General features: G+C 39.5%; 2 protein-coding genes across 2 annotated transcripts in view; one reads left to right on the top strand and one right to left on the bottom strand.

Moving 5' to 3' along the window:
• abcg2b (ATP-binding cassette, sub-family G (WHITE), member 2b) lies at positions 1-22,735 on the bottom strand. Its single transcript, XM_020922707.2, has 16 exons — positions 22,550-22,735; positions 18,673-18,970; positions 17,218-17,277; positions 17,008-17,125; positions 13,716-13,871; positions 11,361-11,518; positions 10,085-10,236; positions 8,543-8,635; positions 7,269-7,420; positions 4,099-4,250; positions 3,469-3,558; positions 3,225-3,349; positions 2,487-2,641; positions 2,329-2,418; positions 1,652-1,704; positions 1-148 (listed from the first exon to the last, which is right to left on the bottom strand). Exons 2-16 carry the CDS (start codon positions 18,819-18,821, stop codon positions 1-3), a joined length of 1,851 nt encoding a protein of 616 aa, XP_020778366.2. The 5' UTR covers positions 18,822-18,970; positions 22,550-22,735.
• Positions 21,099-23,185, top strand: part of hapstr1b (HUWE1 associated protein modifying stress responses b) — a 9,384-nt gene continuing 7,297 nt past the window's right edge. The window contains exon 1 of the mRNA XM_020922706.2: positions 21,099-21,506. Coding sequence (XP_020778365.1) covers positions 21,311-21,506 — 196 coding nt within the window. The 5' untranslated portion in view covers positions 21,099-21,310. The remainder of the gene's footprint in view (positions 21,507-23,185) is intronic.

A 23,185-nucleotide genomic window follows, 5' to 3' on the forward strand; every position in this document is an offset into this window, starting at 1 on the left:
TCATTTCCAGCGGTTGATCCGTAGCAGTTGGATGTAGGCGAAGAACATGCAGACCAGAATCATCCCCATCAGAGCCACCTCGTTCTGCCAGTAGCCCCACGCTGAGTAGTCCAGGCCTTGCATATCGAGGAGCACCTCTCCTCTGATCCTGTGATTCAGATTTGATAAAAGATTCATTTCTCATAGTCCATATTGTACTGGTGTGTTTTTTTCCATAAATAAACTTTATATGTTTAGGATTGTACTGTGTATCATAAGAAACTGTAGTATTTAAGTAGATCATATGTTACCACAAATTTGGGGGCCCCCTTACACATGGGCCCCAGACCTCACTTTGAGAACCACTGCACTGTAGAGAACACTAGGGTATAGCAGCAGAGAACACTAGAGTATAGCAGCAGAAAACACTAGGGTATAGCAGCAGAAAACACTAGGGTATAACAGCAGAGAACACTAGGGTATAGCAGCAGAGAACACTAGAGTATAGCAGCAGAAAACACTAGGGTATAACAGCAGAGAACACTAGGGTATAGCAGCAGAGAAAACTAGGGTATAGCGGCAGAAAACCCTAGGGTATAACAGCAGAGAACACTAGGGTATAGCAGCAGAGAACACTAGGGTATAGCAGCAGAAAACACTAGGGTATAACAGCAGAGAACACTAGGGTATAGCAGCAGAGAACACTAGAGTATAGCGGCAGAAAACACTAGGGTATAACAGCAGAGAACCCTAGGGTATAGCAGCAGAAACCACTAGGGTATAGCAGCAGAAAACACTAGGGTATAGCAGCAGAGAACACTAGGGTATAGCAACAGAAAACACTAGGGTAGAACAGCAGAGAACACTAGAGTATAGCGGCAGAAAACACTAGGGTATAACAGCAGAGAACACTAGGGTATAACAGCAGAGAACCCTAGGGTATAGCAGCAGAAACCACTAGGGTATAGCAGCAGAAAACACTAGGGTATAGCAGCAGAGAACCCTAGGGTATAGCAACAGAAAACACTAGGGTAGAACAGCAGAGAACACTAGGGTATAGCAGAAGAGAAAACTAGGGTATAGCGGAAGAGAACACTAGTGTACAGCAGCAGAGAACCTTTGGATATACCAGCAGAGAACACTACGGTATAGCAGAAGATAACACTAGGGTATGGGGGTAGAGAACACTAGGGTGTGGGAGTGGAGAACCCTATAATATAGCAGCAGAGAACACTAGGGTATACCAGCAGAGAACACTAAGGTATAGCAGCAGAGAACACTTGGCTACAGCAGCAGAAAACTCTAGTGTATAGCAGCAGAGAACACTAGGGTATAACAGCAAAGAACTCTAGGGTGTAGCAGCAGAGAACTCTAGGGTATAGCAGCAGAGAACACTAGGGTATAACAGCAAAGAACTCTAGGGTGTAGCAGCAGAGAACTCGAGGGTATAGCAGCAGAGAACACTAGGGTATAACATCAAAGAACACTAGGGTATAGCAGCAGAGACCACTAGAGTATAGCAGCAGAGAACACTAGGGTGTAACAGGTGAGAACACTTTGGCATAGTAGCAGAGAACACTTGCGTGTAACAGCAAAGAACACTAGGGTATAGCAGCAGAGACCACTAGAGTATAGCAGCAGAAAACACCAGGGTATAAAATGTGCTACTTACTCAGTCGTGTTGTCCAAGAAGATCTGTCCTTTGTACTCAATAATGTAGGCAGCCTTAAAGGGACAAAATAGTCAGTGTGTACAACATGTTTTGAATAGTCACATTTATTTGTTATTTTGATTTATTTTCTTTTTAAAGCAGACTCAAAATGTACTTTTCAGAACTTTGCCCACGTTAAAGTTGTCTCCACTCAACATTTACGCACTTGAGGATGTATTTGGAGTGATTTGTGCATTTGTATTTGAGCAATCTTTAATCGCTTATTTTCAAGACGCCATATTGCTGATCACCCCCACCATGTCTAAATCATAACATAATGATCCACAGATGTCAATTTTTTTTCTTCTGAAGCACAGATATTGCTGACAATTCAATCAAAAGGAAGTGCTACATTTTTGTGAGTTGTCATTGTTGACAACCTCAGTTGAGGCCACTATGACTGTAAATAAATGTATAGATTTTTTTTCTTATTACAGGGGGCCTGCAACATTCTGTCCTCAGTACCTGCTTAACTCCCAAGAGAACACTGTGGTTTCAATATAAATACTACATATAGTCTCGAGATTATGTTTTACAGTACATAAAATGTAAAACAAAGATCTAAGTATGCAACTGTTATTACAAAATACCAGATAAGAAGCAAAAGAACCTTCTGTAATATGTTTAGTGTCACTTACATTGAGTCCATAACTGAAGATACTGAGCCACTTGATCCAGGAAAGCCAGCTCAGCATGGAGTTAAGATTGACCAGGAAACCGCCGAAGACCTGAGTAGAGACACAGGTGCATGAGAAGGTCCTAGGTCCACCACATATGTGAGCAGAGAGCTTCTCACCATCATAAAGACGAAGGGCAGGGCGATCAGGATGTTGGCCATGGCGAAGGTGGACACGCTGGCCGAGACAAGGAAGGCCAGACCCACTCCTGCCAGGCTGACCAGAACCATGTTCAGAGCGAAGCACACGAACGCCAGAAACTCAGGCCTCAGACCTGCACACAAGATCAAATCAAATTAATTGGACAGAAGGGGGATGACTGTTCATATTTTACTATGAAAATAAACATATTTTTTTGTTTATTTGGTTATTTATTTATATATAGACTTTAAAGGTGCTGTAACTGATTTTTACTGTCCTAAAAACGTGAAAAACAGAACTAGTTCATTTGAAACGGTATACAGTGGACCATAGTTGTTCCTCACGTTTTATAACTCAGAAACCAGGGAGGAGTTTTGCTCTGATGGTAAAGCTAACGACTTGCATGCTTCCTTATTACCAGACAATAAAATGCAAAACAGATGAAAACAACAGCTGATTTATATTGACCTCACCGAAAATGCATGGAAAAAGTAGGTACAATGAGGGGGTATTTTAACAAATTACTTTTAATTTATGTGAATTTATGTCAAAGTGTCTTTACTGACATTTAATTAACATTTAAAATGTATTTCTAGGGACTTGTGAACCAAATGTGTTGACCTTATTCATTAAAATTTGCACAACTCATAGTACTGCTAATGCTACTACAATCATATAAATCTTGCACTTATACACAGTGAAAGTGCTTGTCATACCCATCATGTAATAGGCAATGCTTGCGAACACGACGATGGGGACGACGCGGTTTGGGAGGATATCTGCAAAGATCTTGGACAGGAAGTACACAGAAGTGCGGTAGTAGCCACTGGAGTTTTCATGACTGCAATGAGAAGGGAGCAAGAACAACATATGACAACACTACAGTCTGTAATGCTGTAGTGTACTATTGGGTACTGTTTAGACCCTGATGCCATGAACATGTGAGTATGGAGGACTCACATGAAGATGACCCTCTCCTTGATAAACAGCTCCACAGCAGACAGGTTACCAAACACCATGTTGATGATGAGGAAGAAGAAGGCTCCACTTCTGAAAGGAACAGTTAGAGAATACCTTTGTTAAATGATGCGATGGATTTATACAGCAGCTTTCAAGACCACAAAAACATTTCACAGTGCGTTATTTATTCACTCCACACTTGTTGGTGATAAGATACTAAAGTAAGCACACACAACACTCACATACATGAATACTAGGCAATGGCAGGTTTTGGTCTGAGTGGGGCTCGATCCTTCCACTTTTGGGTTGGTGGACAAGTGCTCTAACCACATAGACTTTCAATTCTAAGCAACTGGGGCTAACGAACAAAAGACATGTCTGACCCTACGGCCTTTCTGACCATCTCAGTTTTGTGAACACGATAATAGAGGATATGTGGGTGACATGTCAAACATACTTCCATTAGTCATTAATTGTTAGTTAGTGATTCTACTTTGACATCTTCTGCCTATTCTGTTGTATTGTATTAACACACAGTGGCATAGTAGGTAGTGCTGGGTTTGTGACGTCTTCATCAGTCTGCCCCAGGTCCAGTGATTTCATGTTGCTGTCATAGGTCCTGCAACATACCTGTTCTGGATGGCCTCTGGCATTGTTTTGGGCATCTGGTAGTAGATGAGTCCCACCAGAATCCCGAAGAAGACGTTGAGAGCCAGCTGAGCGTACGAGGTCTGTGGGTTCCTCAGGAGGTTCAGGATGGAGCGTTTACACACCACTCGAATCTGGGTCAAACACACATACACACTACACATTACTAGGGTTCCCGGAAAATTATTTTATCATTATATGATTTTATGCACAATGTCAGAACTTTCCAGGAACCATTTCTTACTTCTTTGAACAACTTGTTTTCATTTAATATAATCCACTACCCCACTCGTAAAGTTATAGACTAGGGACATTTATATCCTAAATGACAGATCTGGCAGCTCAAGGTGGGATTCCAAGCTACTGCCCAAATATGAAGCGAATAAGCAATACTATATAACTCTCTTTGTATTATTACAAGAAAACACAAAACACATGGTTTAGCCCTATCTATGCCTGATCAAGTCTAGAGTTAGACCTGGTTGTACTGGTAGTGGTATTTGGTGTAAGAAGTTTCAGATCCATTTGTCAAAGAGCCACGTTTCTATTCAACACAGTCTCCATATTGTCTCTGATGGCTGAGTGCGTCACAGTTTATTACAGAAACCTTGGTGTAAATGAGTTCATGGAGCGGACAGCGAAGCACGTTACCATAACAGCCCGTCATTAAACAATAAAGCCCCATAAAATCTGCCATTATAAAATATGTTGTTCTTGAAAACCAAATGAAATGAAATGCTGAGTAAGATGCAATTAATTCCTGTTATAATCTCAACGAAATCGTTCACAATAGCGCAGCCTCTGTTTGAAGTGCAATAAATGTGGGGACAAGTTCAATGGACAAAACTTGCTAAACATTTTAATCCGAAGTCTGGATGTAAACTATATGCAATATTACTTAAAGGGTAAAGTCAGTTTTAATCTGGGCTGTTTAAAGGGATTCGTGAGCCAGGCAGAGTAGTTTTCAGTCACCATACTTTTACTCCTCCTTGAGTAATATTTTAATGGAAGTAACAGTACTCCTATTTAGTAATATTTTTTATTGAAGTAGTAGTACTCCTGAGTACACTTGAGTAAAGGATGTGATTCCTTTTCCTATTGTGAGTACAGGTGATAAAAGTTTGGGTAGACAACATGAAATGATATGAACATTTGTATTTCCTGCACTGCTCCTTCACATATGATTTATTTTTTCTAATTTTTGTGTTTATCCTTTGATCCAGATTTTATTTTCCATTTGTTTTCCAATTAAATTAATTTAAATGTATGTCAGTGGCAGTTACTCTAATAATTTATTTTACTTGAGTAGAAGTTTCCTAGAATACTTTTCACTCTTGCTTGAGAAATTTCTTGGACCACTAGTTCATACTATTCTCCCCAGCTCTCTGCCTGGGATCCAGAATACACACTTTGCAAAGTTGTGACTTCAGTTACCAGTGAATCTCTCTGAATTCATATAGGCGTGATTGACAGGTGGATTCGTCAATGAGGGACACACATGGCCCACCCATATCAAAGCAAACATGGCTGCTTACAAGGGAAAATATCACAGGGGACTGGGGGGAACATCACAGATTTCTGCTGAATCAAAGAGCAAAGCACTAAACTTATTGTGAGGAGAGAAACACTACCAGTCAAAAGACTGGACACTCTTTTGCACTTTTGGTTTCTCTTTATTTACATGATATTTACATTGTTGATTCTCACTGAGGGCACCAAATCTATGAGAGGACACATGTAGAATGTAGCAAAGAAAAAATAACTCAGAACAACTCAGAACTTGTTTTAGATTTTTAAAAGCAGTCTTTACCCTTTGTTTTGACCACTGCTTTGCACGTTTGGCATTTCTTGACCCTGACAAGGCACAGCTGTGAAGTGAGAACCATTTCAGGAGGCTTCATCATGAAACCCATTGAGAGAATAATAATAATAATAATAATTATATAATACTTTTCTGGACACTCAAAGACTCTTTACAGTTCATTATTCATTCACTCCACATTCAGTGGTGAAAAGATACTATTTTAGCCACAGCTGCCCTGGGGTAGACTGGCGGAAGTGAGGCTGCCAGTCTGCATCATTGGCCCCTCCGACCAACACTCATGCACACACCACTTTCATACTAGGCAATGTAGGTGAAGTGCCTTGCCCAAGGACACAACAACAATGTTTTTTTTTGCGATTGGTGCCCCACTGTGGCACCTGATTTTCCCAGTGGTCTCCCATCCAAGTACAAACCAGGCCCAGCCTTGCTCAGCTTCTGAGATCTAACGGGATCAGACTCTGATAAGCTGACCACATAAAGAAGGCCAAGGTTTGTAGCACTGCTGACAAAGCAAAGGGTGACTACTTTAAGCATTTGAATATAAAATATATATAAAAAAAAAATAAAAATGTTGAGTTATTTAATTTTTGTCTTTTCTACGTAATTCCACACATTTTGCTTCATGTCTTTGATGTCTTCTGTGTGACTGGTAGTCTATGTTAACCTGGCTCACACCAGATTGATATGTGTATCCCTCTGAATTTAGTTCTACATATTATCTGTCTGGAATGGCTCTAGCTGAAAGTGTTCAGAAAATGGAGGAACTTGCAGCAGAATGCCTCGAGATGATTGAGTGTGCCACCCCGAAGTGCCCACCCACCAAGTTCTTTTTAGCCAATCCAACATGCTCCAGGTAAAACCAAAACCAAGTGCTGGAAAGGGAAGATGTAAGATGTGCAATAAAAAATTTGTACATTAAGAGCGTTATATCCCACCATCACTGTCCACTGGCACCGCCATGTTTGTTTTGTTTCTGTATATATAATATATACACAGTCTGTGGGGTAGGTGTGGCGCTTGGGGATCTTGTCATGTTGCCTGAAACTCCTCCTCCTGTGTATAGAAGCCCTGTGGCCGACCATTGCTCAGGTCAAATTTAAAGCGTACACAAGGCTAAGCGTATGTTGGAGATTGCTCAAAAAAGATGACCTATGAGCCCATCCATTTTACATGTGTCAGCTGAAATGAAGAAATCTGATTACACAGGACTGTCTGAATCTGGCTCGAGATGCGACAGACAGTGTGTGGACCAAACTGATAGCTGATAATTGTTCTGGCCTTGACAGGTAAACCGCCCTGCTCACTGGGTGCACAAACGTGATCAGACCTGATAGAAGAAGGATGTGGCGTAGCCTACGCTCTGGTCCGAGCTCTTGCCTCCCAGAACCTCGTTCTTGTGGGCTTGCTCCAGCTCCTCCAGCACAACTCTGCCCTGCCGTGACTGACGGTACCTTTCACCCAGGAAGGTGTGGGCGTCCTCTAGGGAGCAAACAGCAAGATATATGATACAGAGGATAAATGATATAAGTTATAGTTATGTAATAAATGGAGAGCATAACTGACTGTGTTTTAGCTAACCAAATTTTCCATAAGTTGACCATCCATTTTATTTAGATACTAAGGACAGCAGCAGAAAGGAAAAGTGACACAGTTTGTTGATTTGATATTTTTTGGTATTGTAAAAAGGCAGATTAAATTCATGATTCACACGTTTAAAATGTTATGTGATATTTGCTTGAACTCCTGTGCAGGTGTTTCTTGTGAGTACAGTTTGGGTCAGATACACCCGTCAGAAATATGTAAATATGTAATATGAAATATGTGTTTTTAGAGCGTGTCACTTTCTTTTTTTTAGTTGACTAAATGATCGACAGGACATGTCTTTAGTTCACCAAGAATTTCTTTAGTGAACTACAGCCTTAGAATGAGCGCCCTGAGGACTCTAGACACTACACATTGGTGTCTGAGGAGGCTGCTGTTATTGTGTCCGTGGGCAAGACACTTAGCCTGCATCGCTCACTACCTCGTCTGTGTACACTGGTGCATGAGTGTGTGTGTGAATGGATAGTTCTTGATGTAAAGCGCTTTGAGTGTGACTGAAGTTGAGAACAAAGCATGAAAATACTTTAACACAGTGCTGCATATTTAGAGTTCTTCTCTCAGACTGTAAACACTCTGTTCCACCTTGTGATGTCATGTGCTAATACAGGAAATATTCCACTGTGTTTTGAAACTCCATACACTGTCATTAGAATCATTTGGATAATTTCATGTCTGGAATAGCTAATCTCTATTTAACAAAGGGAAAAGGTACATATTAACTTGAAAACTACCACTACGTGACATCACAAGGTGGAACAGAGCCTTTTGAGCTTAGGAGATGTAAACAGACTATATAAGGAAGTACTCAAACATGTGTGAATGAAACAACTCCAAGTATGTTTCTGATGTTGAGGTAACAATGTTCTAATGTGGCTTTAAAGTCACGAGAATCAACATTGCTGCTGTTCTTGAACTTGCAACACCATAGTATCCCCAAATAAAGGTTTATCTTATCTTATCTTATCTAAGCTTAAAACTATTGCTCAGTGCTGGAATTACCTGAGTCAAAAGGTGGCATTGTCGATTTGGTCTCTCCGTTCGTGATGTCCATGAAGAAATCGGCCGGGTTGTTGAAGGTGTCAATCTGGTATCCTATCAGGCAACACAAGAATCCTCCATGGGTAAAATGTATCCCAAAAGCTTATGTATTGATACTTTGAAGTAACATCATGCTGGGGGGGGGTCAACATGTATGTGTATGGTTGAATGTTCATCAGTTACAATGGTGACACAATGAACCCATTAAACACTGCCAAGACTGACTGAAACTCAAGAAAAAATGTTATTTGAGAGGGACTTGTTTAACAGTAAAAATCATCTCATCTGTTGAAGTTTCAGCTACGTCAGTTCTTTATGGTCAGATTGTATAAAATGTTTTAGCTTATTTTTCCTAAAATGCCAGACTAAAATGACTCTTAATTCAAACTGAATCTGTTTCTGACTGAAATCTTGCACAGAGGAATCGCTGGAGTCTTTGTGAAACCAATCCTCTGTCTCTGTCTCTACACAAAGGAAAGTCAGATTTCAAATTCGACCTAAATTTTTGAGGGTAAATATAAGAACAGGTATAGTAAGTGTCCTTGGAGATGGTCCGAAAGAAAGTAGAGTGAGCTTTTGTTTGGTCTGAACAATTCCCATGTCAAAGCTGAAGCAGATCACATTAAACACGAGCTTTAAGAAACTTGTAATTAGGCAAAAAAATACTATTCAATATTTTAGAATTTTTGGGTTATTTTTTTATTTGTGGGTTTGGATTGCAAACTGGTCCTTTCTTCTCAAAATGGTTGATTTGACTGAAAATAAGTCGGTTGCAGATTTTCATTAATGCTTTACATGTCCGTTAGACTGATAGTTCCCTTTCATCAGAAGCTAAACAAACAGAAATTAATTACGAAAAGTAAAAGGTATCACAGTATCAGCACTCTTGTTAAAACAAATCTCAAATTAAAGTCCAACAAAGCCTCAGACAGAGCAGTGCCAACAATTAGCATCATACTCCCACAGAATATTGATGACATCAACTGCAAAGAATCAATAGAGGTAAGAGAGAACTTATTCTCCAGGACTACATACAGGACTACAGGACTACATTCATACTATAATACTCCCTACAACTGTACAGCAACTCACCTTAATGTAAAAGATAATACTCCCTACATCTGTACAACAACTCACCTTTATGTAACAGATAATACTCCCTACAACTATACAACAACTCACTCTTATGTAACAGATAATACTCCCTACAACTGAACAGCTCACCTTTATGTAACAGATAATACTCCCTACAACTGTACAACAACTCAGCCTTATGTAACAGACAATACTCCCTACAACTGTACAACAACTCACCCTTATGTAACAGATAATACTCCCTATAACTGTACAACAACTCACCCTTATGTAACAAATAATACTCCCTACAACTGCACAACAACTCACCCTTATGGAAAAGATAACTCTATGGCCTGTCATTCATGATATCATTGTTCCGTTGTGGATCAGTAAAGTTTGTCTAAGTATAAGTCTCTAAGTCCATACCGAGGTTTGTGAAGTAGTCCAGGGCTTGGACGGCTGCTCCGGCGTACACCATCTCCCCCTTGTGCATGAGGGTCAGGTGGTCAAACTGCCTGAAGATGGAGTAGCGAGGCTGGTGGATGGAGAAGATCACTGTTTTACCTCTGCGGGACAGTCTGCACATAGAGATACAAGCTTTATATTACAGTACGATACAGTGGGACAACAGAATGATGACAAGGTCTTTTCTTGAGCTAAATTAGCTTTCTATAGTTTATTTTACCATGCTATAAAGTTGTTTCTTCATGGAAAACATACTGTACGTAGACTTCTTTTATTTGTTTTATTTGTGCTTGCTTGAGTATAGTCCATGTTAAATGTAATAAATGTTAAATGATAATGCGTTTAGTGCCATTCTTAACACTGGGTCAAAATTAAACTGTAACTACCTACTGATAAAAAAATAAAATAGGGTCACTTTAAAACAAACCACATAAAAAAAACTGATAAGTAGGTTCCTGCCTCTTCTTATGAAATAAATATTGCAGTAACATCTATTTTGTAGTCCTCCTGAGGGTATAGTACATGTAAAGTGTGTTTAGTAGTTCAGTGCATATATTACGTGCTTTACAAGTATTGTATTTTTCGGACTAGTCGCACTTTTTTCATGGTTTGGGTGTTTCCTGCGACTTATACCCCGGTGTGACTTATATATATACATTTTTTCAGACTGACAGCCTTGAGAGTGCGCTCTAGGCTTGTCAGTTTACTGCACATGTCTCCTGCAGAAAAAGCTGCTGCCTGCTGCAGGTAGTGAAATATGCAGCAGAAAACGGTAATCGAGCAGCAGAAAGAAAGTATGGAGTGAGTGAGGGACTGGCAGAAAGTGGGAGTGGAGAACTCAGCGTCACGGCAACCGGGAGGGTGCACCATGCCTGGACTTCAGTGACAACCGAAGTTACGCGGAGTTGCTCGGAAGTGACACCGAAGATGAAGAATTCAATGGATTCAATGGATTTAGTGATTTGGAGTGAGATGGAGAGTTTGGTAAACTTATGTTCTGTTGTTTTACTATAATTATCTGAATATGTTACATTCACATACCAGACGCCTATTCAGACTGTTGTTCTTTATTCTATTGTTATTACTATAACTTGCTTTTCATGATGAAATGTTGGTTCCTGGTCTCTGATTTTATAAAATAAATTTCCCCCAAAAAGTGCGACTTATAGTCTGGTGCGACTTATATATGTTTTTTACTCTTGAAGTATGAATAGTACTTGTAAAGTGTGTACAGTACTTGTGCAGCAGGCCGATGATGGAGTTGGCCGTGTTGGAGTCCAGTCCGGTGGTGGGCTCGTCCAGGAAGAGCAGGGAGGGAGAGGTGATGAGCTCCATGCCGATACTACAGCGCTTCCTCTCGCCTCCGGACACGCCACGCAAGAACTCTGTACCAATCTGTGAAAGATACATGCCACAGGCTACATCAACATCTGGTAGGAATAGGGCACTTAGCAACGTTGTCAATCAAACCTGTTACTAATGCTAGTGGGAGCGACCTTGGCGAAAGAGGGCAGCTCAGTGGCCTGTTTAATATCGTACCATGGAACATTCTCAGGAATGTGGTAACATCTCCATGAAGTCAATCTGTATAGTCAAAGTGCAGCTTTAAAGGGTCTATCTATGCATTTATGTTATCATGTTGTTTCCTCACCAAAAACACACCTGGAGTTGAGTTTTGTTTCATTCACACGTTTAACACAGTTCTTTTCACCAACAGAAAACACTTTGTTCCACCTTGTGTTGTCATATAGTAATAAACGAAGAACTACGCTGTGTTTTAAACTCCTTACATCTTTGCGAGAATCATTTGTATAATTTGAGCCAATCTAAACTACTACTAAAGGTAAAAGGTAAGTGTTAACTACCACTACATGACATCACAAGGTGGAACAGAGCATTTTGAGCTTTGGGGATGAAGACAGACTAATTGGTCAGTCCGTATGAAATCACCCGCTTTCAAGGAATCTCCCCTATGAGCCATCTCAGTTTGGCTGAAAAAATTTCCAAAAATTTATAAAATGACCAAATGAAAGAATCTAAAACTTTAGCTCAATCCCTTCAGTCGTTCCTGAGTTACGGCCGTTGAAATTTTTTCGGAAACCTTAATTAATAAGCATGTTTGAGAGACCATAAGTTCATAAATATAGAACTAGGAAGCTGCAAATTTGTATTATTGTAGATTTTTGGTCATAGATTCTGAAATTTAATCTTTCTAGCTGGTGGAAAAGTATCTAAGCTCCACCAAAAATGACCCATGAGAGCTCATTTTCAAAAATTCCGTTTGAAATTGAGAAGTTAATAATAGATGTTTTTATTACTTTAAACTAATCAGAATATGCCAGAGTTTCTCTGGTAAAAATTTTATCAACATCTAACTGTTCCCACATAGGGAACCAAGGGTCCAAAGAAGGGGCCAGAAAGGTCACATTTGGTCTGTGACTATATTTGGGGCTCTGCACCATCCACATGAAAGCTCAGAAAGGTGTGAGATTTGTGTCAAAATGGTCATTCTCTCAAATATTCAGGTTCAACAGTTAGTTTATAAATATCTGCTTGGTGTAAATAGATCTTGGACCTCAAAATTTTTAAAAAAAATTGAGCGGCAACCAAATGTGAGATTTTGGGGGCCCACAGCACCCCCCTTAATGAAGATGCCCAATATTTGACAACAGATTCAGAATCTATGACAAAGAATATACAATAATACAAATGTTCAGCTTCCTAGCTCTGTTTTTTATGAAGTTATGGTCTCTCAAACATGCTTATAAATTAAGGCTTCCAAAAAAGTGAGCATGGCCCCAAAATTTCAACGGGCCAAAACTTGAGATTCTTTCATTTGGTCACTTTAGAAATTTCTTGAATTTTTTTCAGTCAAATCTGAGATGGCTCACAGGGGAGGGCAGCTGATTTCATATGGACTGACCCTAATAATAAAGGATTACTCAAACGTGTGAATTAAACAAAACACAACTCAGAGTATGTTCTGATGACATTATATCTTAACATAACTTAAAGCTCACAAGAGTCGATTTTGCATAATAGAAGAACTTTAAATTTGCGGTAACCTCAGCATGTAATATTACTAGCGGTGTAACAGTAACCAAAATATCGTGATATTGTATCATCAAAAGTCTCACAATAACACCGTGGGCCATCACAATATATCAAATCACAAGTTCCTTTGCTTAAATGCATTTTTATAGTAGCACTAGCTAATAAATATTGGGAACTACATATCCCATAATTCATTTCAGCGCAGACAACATGAAGTTATATGCTTTTACTTGAATTCTTGAGATTAAGACAGTAATAATTCACACCAAAATTTTGTCAAGGTATTTTAAAAGCAAAAAAGTGTCCTATCTATAATTATATCAGCCTCCCCAGAATATTGCAATAAATATCATACCGTGAACAGCATATCATGATAATATCATACCGAGAGATTTGAATATTGTTACATCCCCATAGTCAGGTGAAACCATTTAAATCAGGCCAAAAACAGTAGCTTCGTTTAGCATAAATGTTTGCTCTTTCCTAACCAAAATGTGATACACAAAATGGCATTAAATGAATTGTTCTCTTTGCGTACCTTGGTGTTTGCACAGTCGGTGAGGCCCAGGTCTTGGATGATGGCGTCCACTCGGCTCTTCTTTTCTTTGGTGGAATGCTGTGAGGGGTCCAGACGCAGGTTAGCGCTGAAGAGGAGGTTTTCTTTCACACTCAGGGTCCCCATCACGATGTCGTCCTGTCATCCAACATCCAACACAACAGCACAAAGCATTAAGAAAGCAAAGAATACATGTCTTTAGAATGTTGTTACCTCCTCAGAAAAACACAGAGTTGTGTTTTGTTTCTTTCACACTTGTTTCAGTAGTTATTTATTATTAGTCTGTCTACATCTCCAAAGCTCAAAATGCTCTGTTCCACCTTGTGATGTCATGAAGCTTCTTTAAGTGTCCAAAAAAGTGCTATATAAGTCAGATGTATCGTATTTTCCGCACTATAGGGCGCTCTGGATTATAACGCGCACTGTCATTAAATGGTCTATTTTCATACTTTTTTCACAAATAAAGTGCACTGGACTTTAAAAGAAACACAACAGTTGGATGGCTCAGTGGGACTTTGTTTGTCGCGTTCACGGTGACTCTGGGCTTTGTTCAGTTTTGTCATGTAGGGAGGGTGCTGTCTGGGACCGCTGGATTGTTGGCGTGTTCGCAGTGACTCTTCAGTTGTGGCTAGAAGTGGCACATTGCACTTGCTTTTTCGTTTCGTTCCTCTGTTCCGTTCCTCCGTTCTGTTCCTCGTCGGTGTGGAGTGATGAGTGTGTCTGTGGGTGTTTTTCGCTGTGCGGTCGCTGTCTGCTCCATGCGTGTTTGCGTGTGCTGCGGGTGGTGCGGCTTTATAGTTTACTGAAGTCGTGCTGAGACACCTGAGTGGATTCGTGTATAGGGCGCTCTGGATTGTGGGGCGCACAGTCGTTTTTTGATGGGGTTGGAGGCTTAAGAACACGCTGTATGTTGCGGAAAATACAGCATTTTTATGACATGCTCGTTTTCAAGTTAACTGTTACCTCTGATTTTCTGTTCAGCTGTTCAAAGCTGAAATGATCCAAATGATTCTAAAGAAGGTGCATGGAGTTTAAAAACAGAGTGGAGCACTTCCTGTATTACCACATGACATATCAAAATGGAAGAATGTTTGCAGAGAGAAGAACTGGGATTTGTGCATTAAATGTAAAGTTTGTGTGTTAAACAAAACACAACTCCAGGTCTGTTTTTGATGAGGAAACAACTTTATAACAGATCAGAAAATAGTGTATGGTCCCTTTAAAGGTGCACTATGTAACTTGTTTGATGACCACCACTTGTTTGTCTCTATGTCATTGTCCAGAGTATGTTCCAACAAAAAATACAGCATGAAACTTATCTATCTCTATGGAGATAAACCCAAATTACAGGTCAGTTCTGTGAAAAGTTGACCCCACCCACAGTAAGAATAGCCTATGGTAAAGCATTAACATCTCCATGGAAACAAGCAGGTGGCAGATTTTTAATAATCCTTTGGTAAATATTAATGGTTAAAGTTTTACCCATGTACTTCAGCGAAATGTATCCTTGTACTTTTCCGAGTACAAATATATTATATAAGCATCTCTTGAGGTCAAAGTATGGCTATCTGTATCTAATAATAAAGAGTTTTATTATTTAATAACCTGGAAGTTGTTATTAGCTTTGCGTCCCTGCAAATGTCAGCTCTGGTCTCTAAGAGTTGTAAGAGAGGTGCTTACAAATTCATCACTGTAAATAATTACGATACTTGGAAAGCATAAGGTAAGCGAGGAATAATGTTGGACCACTGCAGACTGGTTAAAATTAAGTAGTTCTGTTTGTTTAAACGACACATTTGACATTTTCTGATCGTTTTTTCATCACAAAAATAATATCTGGAGTTGTATTTTGTTTCAGTCACACATGTTTAAGACACAAACTCTGCAGATTTAGGCTGAGTTCTTCTTTCAAACAAAAAACACTAATCATTTGGAAGCTTTCAGACCTGGAATTACTCATCTCTACTAAACAAAAGGTAGAAAGTAGCTGTTAAATAAGCTGTTAAAGCTTAAATACTGCCACTTAATGACATCACAAGGCAGAACAGAGCATTTTGAGCTTTGGAGATGTAGAGAGACTAATAATAAATTATTATTCAAATGTATCACTCCCGCTATGTTTTTGATGAGATAACAACATTCTAACATGGCTTAAAGCTCACAATATAGGACCTTTAAGACAGCAAATCGTATAGTGCTATAGTGCCTTTAAAAAGAACAGTTGAATGTGAATGACCCAATCCCCCAACCTTGCATCGCATGAATTGTCGCATGTTGAGGGACTATTTTCTCATATATCAGTCCGCTGCTGCCAAGCTTTTTATCAGGAAGTAAAACTCACTGCTGCTGCTCAGACGTAAATCCTTCAAATACAAGGTTGGTTTTACTTCTAAAAATATTCTATTGACTTACAACATTTACACTAGCCAACATGTCTGTCTCCACACGACTCTGCTCACTAGGAAATCCTATGTCCGGACTGTCCCTTTAATGTCTCTAAATCAGTATGGTGTACTTTTTATCATTCTTTTATCGAGAGCCTTTTTCATGGAGAAAAATCCGGCACAGTGTCTTACTTGCAAATTGTGAGATTTATTAGGACAACCCATGCAACGTTTTGGCACTAGGCCTTCGTCAGGCAAACAGAATGAGAGCTCATGTGGCCATCTTAAATAGGGTGTGGCCAGCACCCAAGGGTGAGACAATCAACATACAGTGTAATAATAATAATGAATAATGAAATATTAGTAGATAGAAGAGAAATCATTGAATAATAATAGAAACATAAGATTGTCTTTGTTTTTTGAATTACTGTGTTTTGGGTACACTGTTTGTTTATGACCTGTCACCCTTGGGTGCTTGCCACACCCTATTTAAGATGGCCACCTGAGCTCTCATTCTGTTTGCCTGATGAAGGCCTAGTGCCAAAACATTGCATGGTTTGTCCTAATAAATCTCACAATTTGCAAGTAAGACAGTGTGCGGGATTTTTCTCCATGTTCTTGGGCTGCTCCCTCTCCTCCAATGCACCCATCTCAAGTAATTGATGTGCGAAGTTCTCATTCTTTTATATTGAGAGCCTTTTTACCTTTTTACCTGACCTGTGTGAAATGCTGTATGTGAGTGAGTTTTTATGCTGTAGTTAGTGGCCTTTAGTTTTCTTAATTAAACTAAACTATCCATCATGCTCCATAATAACATTTGTATTCACTTTTTTGCCCCAGAGATGCCATAATTACAAGATGGACCAGAAAAACCCTCAAAAACCTCATACCTGGACCACATAGGCGGAGCTAAGTCTAAGTTCAGAGGTCACAGGACGCCCATCCACCCGCACCTCGCCCTCCTTCAGTCCCCGGGGGTCTTTCCTGCCTGCGATCACGTCTAGCAGCCTGATAAAACACACACACAGTGGTTATCTCAACGAGGGTCAAAGTTCAACGCACGTGACAGATACTGCAAGTTGTAATTTGAATAGTCTTACGAGGTTTTGCCGCTGCCCGTTGCGCCCATGATCGCGTTCAAACCCGGTCTCATGATGCCGCTGGAAAAGATGACAGAAACAGTGTGCAACTGTTACAAAATGACAAATAAATACAGATACATAGAACAAAACTACTCAAGTATAGAGTTTTTGAGTGGAAAATTACTTGACATTCCAAATTCTACATAATAAATATCTAAGACAGCCTTAAAAATAATTAGGAATGGGCAGTGTATTGGTTCTAATATCAGTACTAGGGATATCACAGGCTTTTTCTAGACTGTGGTAGTCTGATATTTGGCACCTTTATATATTCTTGTAAATAGCTCCAGTCTCCGTGTGCTCGTGTGTCATGTGTTTGTCTTCAGTTCATCAGATTTCAAATATGGCTGTATGTTTACACAGTCGTATATCCCATTTCAGTACATTTTGTTATTGTTATTTAAAAAGTTTAAAGTTTATCTGGGAAATCACATGTGTGGGTGTTTTTATGGATTGGTTTATCTGTTGATATTGTAATAATAGTAATTGGCGAGTAGAAGAAAAAGACTTTTGAAAATAATGAAAATAATAACTTTATATATTTATTGACTTTTATTGACCTCTGCTTGATTGTTCCATTGTGCTTTATGAGTGATCAGAACTTCAATATCATCTTAAAACTCGATATCTCATGGAATCTTCCGATCGCGATTTCTCAAATACATGATTTGCATCCTTAATAGGGCTGCAGGATACTGAAAATAATGTGGTCTGCGATGTGGCTGTTAAGTTCTGCAATATAAATATTACTAAAATATCTTCATATACTTTTAAACTTGAACATTTCAGTTATAATAAAACAAAAACAACACATTACTGGTGTCAAAATAAACATAGATATAGGCTGTCTCCACTGATATTTGCACTATTCAACGTCTCAACTATTGGGCTTAAATGTCCAGCAGACATTTATTTAGGTCAACCAGTGCCTAAAGCATACACATAAAACTTTCTTTTAACACTTGGAACACAAATAGGTGTGGTGAGTTTGTTCTTTGGAAATAATAATATAAGTCAAAATCAGCCCTACATATATCCCAGAGTATCAGCAAAACTTATAGGTTATAGATTTTCCTAGGTTATAAAAAATTTCCACCGGCCATGAAACAAAACAAAAAACAAAAAAAACAAATCAGGTGATCATTTAAGTAAAAGCTTAACACAGAAAAAACAAGGCTCACTCTGATATATTTTGTTGTGATATAGATTATTGTTTCATCCAACACTGAAATATCGATACTTTTGCTGAATACTGAGCATCCTTAACCCTAACCAGTTGTGGCGTCAGTGGTTTTATAACTTCTCCCAAACTTATCACGTACATCAGACATTTTTATACCCCATGACAACACCCTATAGTGAACAGTATCTTAACTTCCTTACAATACATGTTTGGAACAGCGATCTTCTTACCTGACATCTTTGAGGATGAGCTTCTCCGGGCCGTTCTTTCGACAGAACCTAGTTTCCTGGACGCTGTAATGCAGCCGGTAGAATGTGACAATGGGCCCCGAATCCATTGAAGGGTGATCCTCCATCTCATACACCGCATCTTTAGACATTCTCCAAAACAATATTACTACTACTACTACTTCTACTACAACTCCAAGTACTGCTGCTTGGCATATGTAGCCAGCCCCAAGAGCCGTCAGGTAGTATATGTAATATAGTTAAAGTTATAAAATCCACTGAGCTTTGGACCCTCCCACACCTGTAAAAAAAAAAAAAATGATATGGCCACGGGAAGGTTTGATGACCTGCCTATAATAAAATGATACTTAATGATACCAGTGATACTGAATCACTACGTGGCAACATGGGCCAAAGGGAATTAAAATACACATTTAAAAATAACAATATATAAATATGGAGCACTATATTACAACACAAATTTCCTATTTTAACAATATTCGCTTTAGCTGCCTCTGTGTGTATTCAAACATATTGGCCTATAGAATGTGGCATGTCCCCTGAAACCATTATCACTTCAATTTATTTTAACTCCACTTCAGTTACCACAGAAGAAGAAGCTGAATACAAATAGACCATTAAAGGCATTATGTGACTTGTCTAGTGGAGGTCCACCACCTGCTTGTCTCCACTGAGATCTGGAATGCCATTATAGCATTAAACTGTTGTATCAGGTAACAGAGCAGGTCAGTTTTGTGGAGAGGTGAGCCCACTCACTTTAGGAATGCATAAGATCAATTTTTTAACTAGTAACTAGTAACACCTGTAATCGAATAGATGCAAGATAGGTTGATGATTAATCCTATCTTGTGAAACATTCCAAGTATTGCAATAACTAATTTTATTGGAGATAAGACAAGATTTCAAGAGATATTGGCATTAAACTGTGCACTTATCAAAGCCCCAATATCTTCAGCTACACAAAATTATTTACGCTTTTAAATTTGCCTGGAATCCAAAATACACACTTCTTCAGTACTTTGTGAATACTTCGTGAGTATGATGTGAGTCTGACAGCTGTGAGTCTAAGCCAAACTGAGTGAGAGTGTATTTGAGATTCAAAAAGGCTCAAAGTCCATACTGTTTATGAGAGTCATTATTTATCAAGCCTCAATGAGGGTGCACACCTTTATAAATTGGGTTGCAATGCACCCCTGCAGACCCGGGCCTGAAATGTGGTCACCGGTGAATATCCCCAAGTTCAGATGGGCGTGATTGACCGGTGGATCAGCCAATGAGAACGTGCATAAATACAAGGAAAAAAGAAAGGGGAAAAAAGGCCTTTCACAGCATACTAAAAACCATCGCAGATATCTGCAGAATCACTAAGCGAAACACTAAAATGAGGTGATAGAAATGTAATTTTGTTTGTAGACATGTGACCAATGAATTCCTTCGTTTCACATGTGTCACTGAAATAAACTAAGAGCACAGTCATGTTTGATTCTGGCAAGAGATGTGTCAGAGGGAGTGGTGACCGGACTGATATGCCTCTGTATAAAATTCTTTCTGGACTGTAAATGGGCAGGCATATCTAACCTGCGAACCATTGCATTCCATATTAGAAGTGTTCATGGGTCTCTTCTGGCCCCATTTTGTTCTTAAAATGTTAAGTTTTTTTAACCGCTGTACATGATCCTGGTGTTTTCATTTTGTCATTTTGTCCGTAAATACATTCTTATTCCTGTGGCTGAGGTCACACTTTCTTTATACAGTTTATACATATCATTTTTAGAAATAAAGAAATCTGTAAAACAAAGACATTGGTTTGCATTTCTTTAGGCTGGTAATCCTTTTCTTCAGACCTGTTTTATAGTGGTGGGCCACAGAAGGATTTATAAGTATTAAGTTCAAACCGATTTAACAGCTTAATGACAGAAAGGGAGCTCAGTTGTAAATATGCGTCTCGAAAACATCATAGACGACAAACAACCTTATAATACAGTGAACAGTCTTATTGGACAGCGCGCCCTCTACCGAACAGAATGCGGACATCTCAGGGTGGGATCAGAACCGGGCGCGCTCCATCTCTAATCACTTGTCTCCTCAAAGTCTCGTGTCGTCGGTTCCTTAGCTATGAATCCCGCCCACGAGGTAAAATCACCCATTTAAAGTCGTTTCCTATTGGTTTATTTCTGTGTATGGGCGGGTTTAGCGTTTAGGAATCGAGTAGGAAGCTTCAAGGAACCAAGTCTTCAGAATTAGGACGCAGCCACAGTGTTGTTTTTCTCTGACCTTTTCTTTTTTTCTCACCAGCCAATCAGAGTCGGCGTTTTTCACAGAGTCCCGCCTTAAAAACTTCGTTCAGCCAATCGCCTCGCTAGAAAGTGGGAATTTGGGCGGGGCTTCGTGCGGGTGCCAGCTCCAGAAATTCCTAGGTGTTGTCATCGTCGCGTTCTTTAGTTTCAGACTGAGCAGGCGGATTTTAACAGTACATAATGAGGCTCTAACCGCAGATCCGTCGTTCTTTTTCACGTAGATCGCTAGGGGAATCGTTTTTTTACACTTTTACACTGAAAGATCTTGAGACTTGTCGAACAATAAAGTCGTATCCGAACCGAAAAGCCCCGAGATCTGAGCCATGGAGGAGAGGAAGGAGGAGGGGGAAGCGCAGATCCAGGAGCACGGCCCGGAGCATTGGTTCTCTAAATGGGAACGACAATGTTTAGCCGAGGCCGATCAAGAAGAACCGAGTGAAGAGGAGACAGAGCAGTGCCCGCAGAAGCTATGGCACCTCTTCCAAAACTCCGCCACGGCCGTAGCACAACTATATAAAGGTTTGTACTAAAAATAGTTTGAGCTAAGGCTAACTAGCACGAGCTAAAGGCTAAAGGAAGCTAATCCCCCTCCTCATGCTAACCAGCTGGCTTCTGTGGGGTAATAAAAAGCATTGAAGGTGATCAGATAGTAAAAAAAGGCCTAGATTAAATGGCGTAATATTAAAAAAATCTGACTGCAGTAGGCATCAAAATATTTGTGCATTTGTTCAACATTTATACATAAGCCTCATTATTGCGTTGACATTCCATAAATACAGTGCATATTTATTTTTCAAATGTAATCATTTTCTTGATGTTTGTTAAAATTCTTTGAAAATCTGCTTCAGGAACGGGTTGCAATCAACAATAACAATCAAAGTTGCAAATTGTATCTTTTTCTTTTTCTTAAATCTAAAGCTTTTTTATTTATTATAATTCTGTCAAGATTTGCAACAATTCCACTAAAACTGAAGCATTCAAAGAGCATGTCATAGCTGCTTGAGTTTTGATGCATTATTGTGGTGCTAAAATAATGAATACAAGTTTAAATCTGGATCGGGAAGTATTATATTAAATGTGCTTCTATCTGCATAAATCCTGCTAACATTATTGCTGGGTGGAGAGCTACACACAAAGGGCACCGGATATGCTAATACCCTTAGCATCCTTAGCACCTAGTTTACATTTCACTTGAGGCCATTATGACCTCTTTACCTCATGTTTGTCAATGTTTTAACATCCTACGGCGCGTGTGTGGTGTCTAAACGTATGAAGGACTTTTCTGAGGGCACATAATCCGCGTAAACGTCGATTTTTGTTGAGTTTTCCGACGCTAACCCCTGAGCTAACTACGTGCTAAGTGCTAACAGCTCTAACTACCGGTCAGTGTCAGGCTCTGGGACAGCTGACTGCTATGTTGCAATCACGCGGGGGAGGAATACCACGCCGCACATTGCCAAAATACAATACTTAGAAATCTTTTTTAGTCAGTGTACAACGCTGACACTGCTAACTCCCGTTTCCTCCCCCGTGGCGTCCGGCTTTTCCACAATATGGCTCACCTAAATGGCATTTGTTCAGCGGATAAATGATGCCAAGCTCGTCAAAATGGCGAAACCCAGGGAGGAGTTAGTCGACTAAATCCTCGTTTTCTGACCCCCAGATCAAGCTGAAATGTTAACAAACGGGTTTATTGATTAGAAAAATGGACCCACTCTGTCTGTGCACGACATGACTGGTATTGGCTTTGTGTTTATCAAAGCACTGCGAGCAAAAACACTCCCCAAAATGGCGCAAGGAGTTTAGTAAACGATGTGTATACTAAGTAGCAGTGCACTGTAGTTTCCCCATAGATTTGCATTGGATGGCTGGTGGAAGTGTGATCAGTTCTTGAAAAATTATTTGCTCCAAACATGACCACTTCACAAAGCTCCATATTATGCTGTTTTCTGATCTATGTTGTAATGTTGTTTCCTCATCATAAACATATCTGGAGTTGTGTTTTGTTTCCTTCACAAATATTTAACACATAAACCCTGCATATTTAGGTTGACCTGCTCTCTCAAACAGAAAAGACTACTTGTGTTGTCATGTGGTCCTCTGAGTTTTTAAATTCCATATACTTTCATTATTATAATTTCATCCCTGGAATTTCCCATCTCTTCTAAGCAGAACATAAAAACTGTGTAGCTGTTAAC

Source organism: Boleophthalmus pectinirostris, unplaced genomic scaffold, assembly GCF_026225935.1.
Source record: "Boleophthalmus pectinirostris isolate CB_2022bp ecotype Guang Dong unplaced genomic scaffold, ASM2622593v1 HiC_scaffold_22, whole genome shotgun sequence".
NCBI classification, from domain to species: domain Eukaryota; kingdom Metazoa; phylum Chordata; class Actinopteri; order Gobiiformes; family Gobiidae; genus Boleophthalmus; species Boleophthalmus pectinirostris.

What these genes read in the sequence shown, in the direction of transcription:
- abcg2b (XM_020922707.2), bottom strand. Translation starts at nt 18,821, where the DNA reads ATGTCTAAAGATGCGGTGTATGAGATGGAGGATCACCCTTCAATGGAT. An exon ending in CCGACTGTGCAAACACCAAG is followed by an intron (nt 11,519 to 13,715) that starts GTACGCAAAGAG and finishes TATCTTTCACAG; the next exon opens with ATTGGTACAGAGTTCTTGCG. An exon ending in TTCTTGGACAACACGACTGA is followed by an intron (nt 149 to 1,651) that starts GTAAGTAGCACA and finishes TCTGAATCACAG; the next exon opens with GATCAGAGGAGAGGTGCTCC.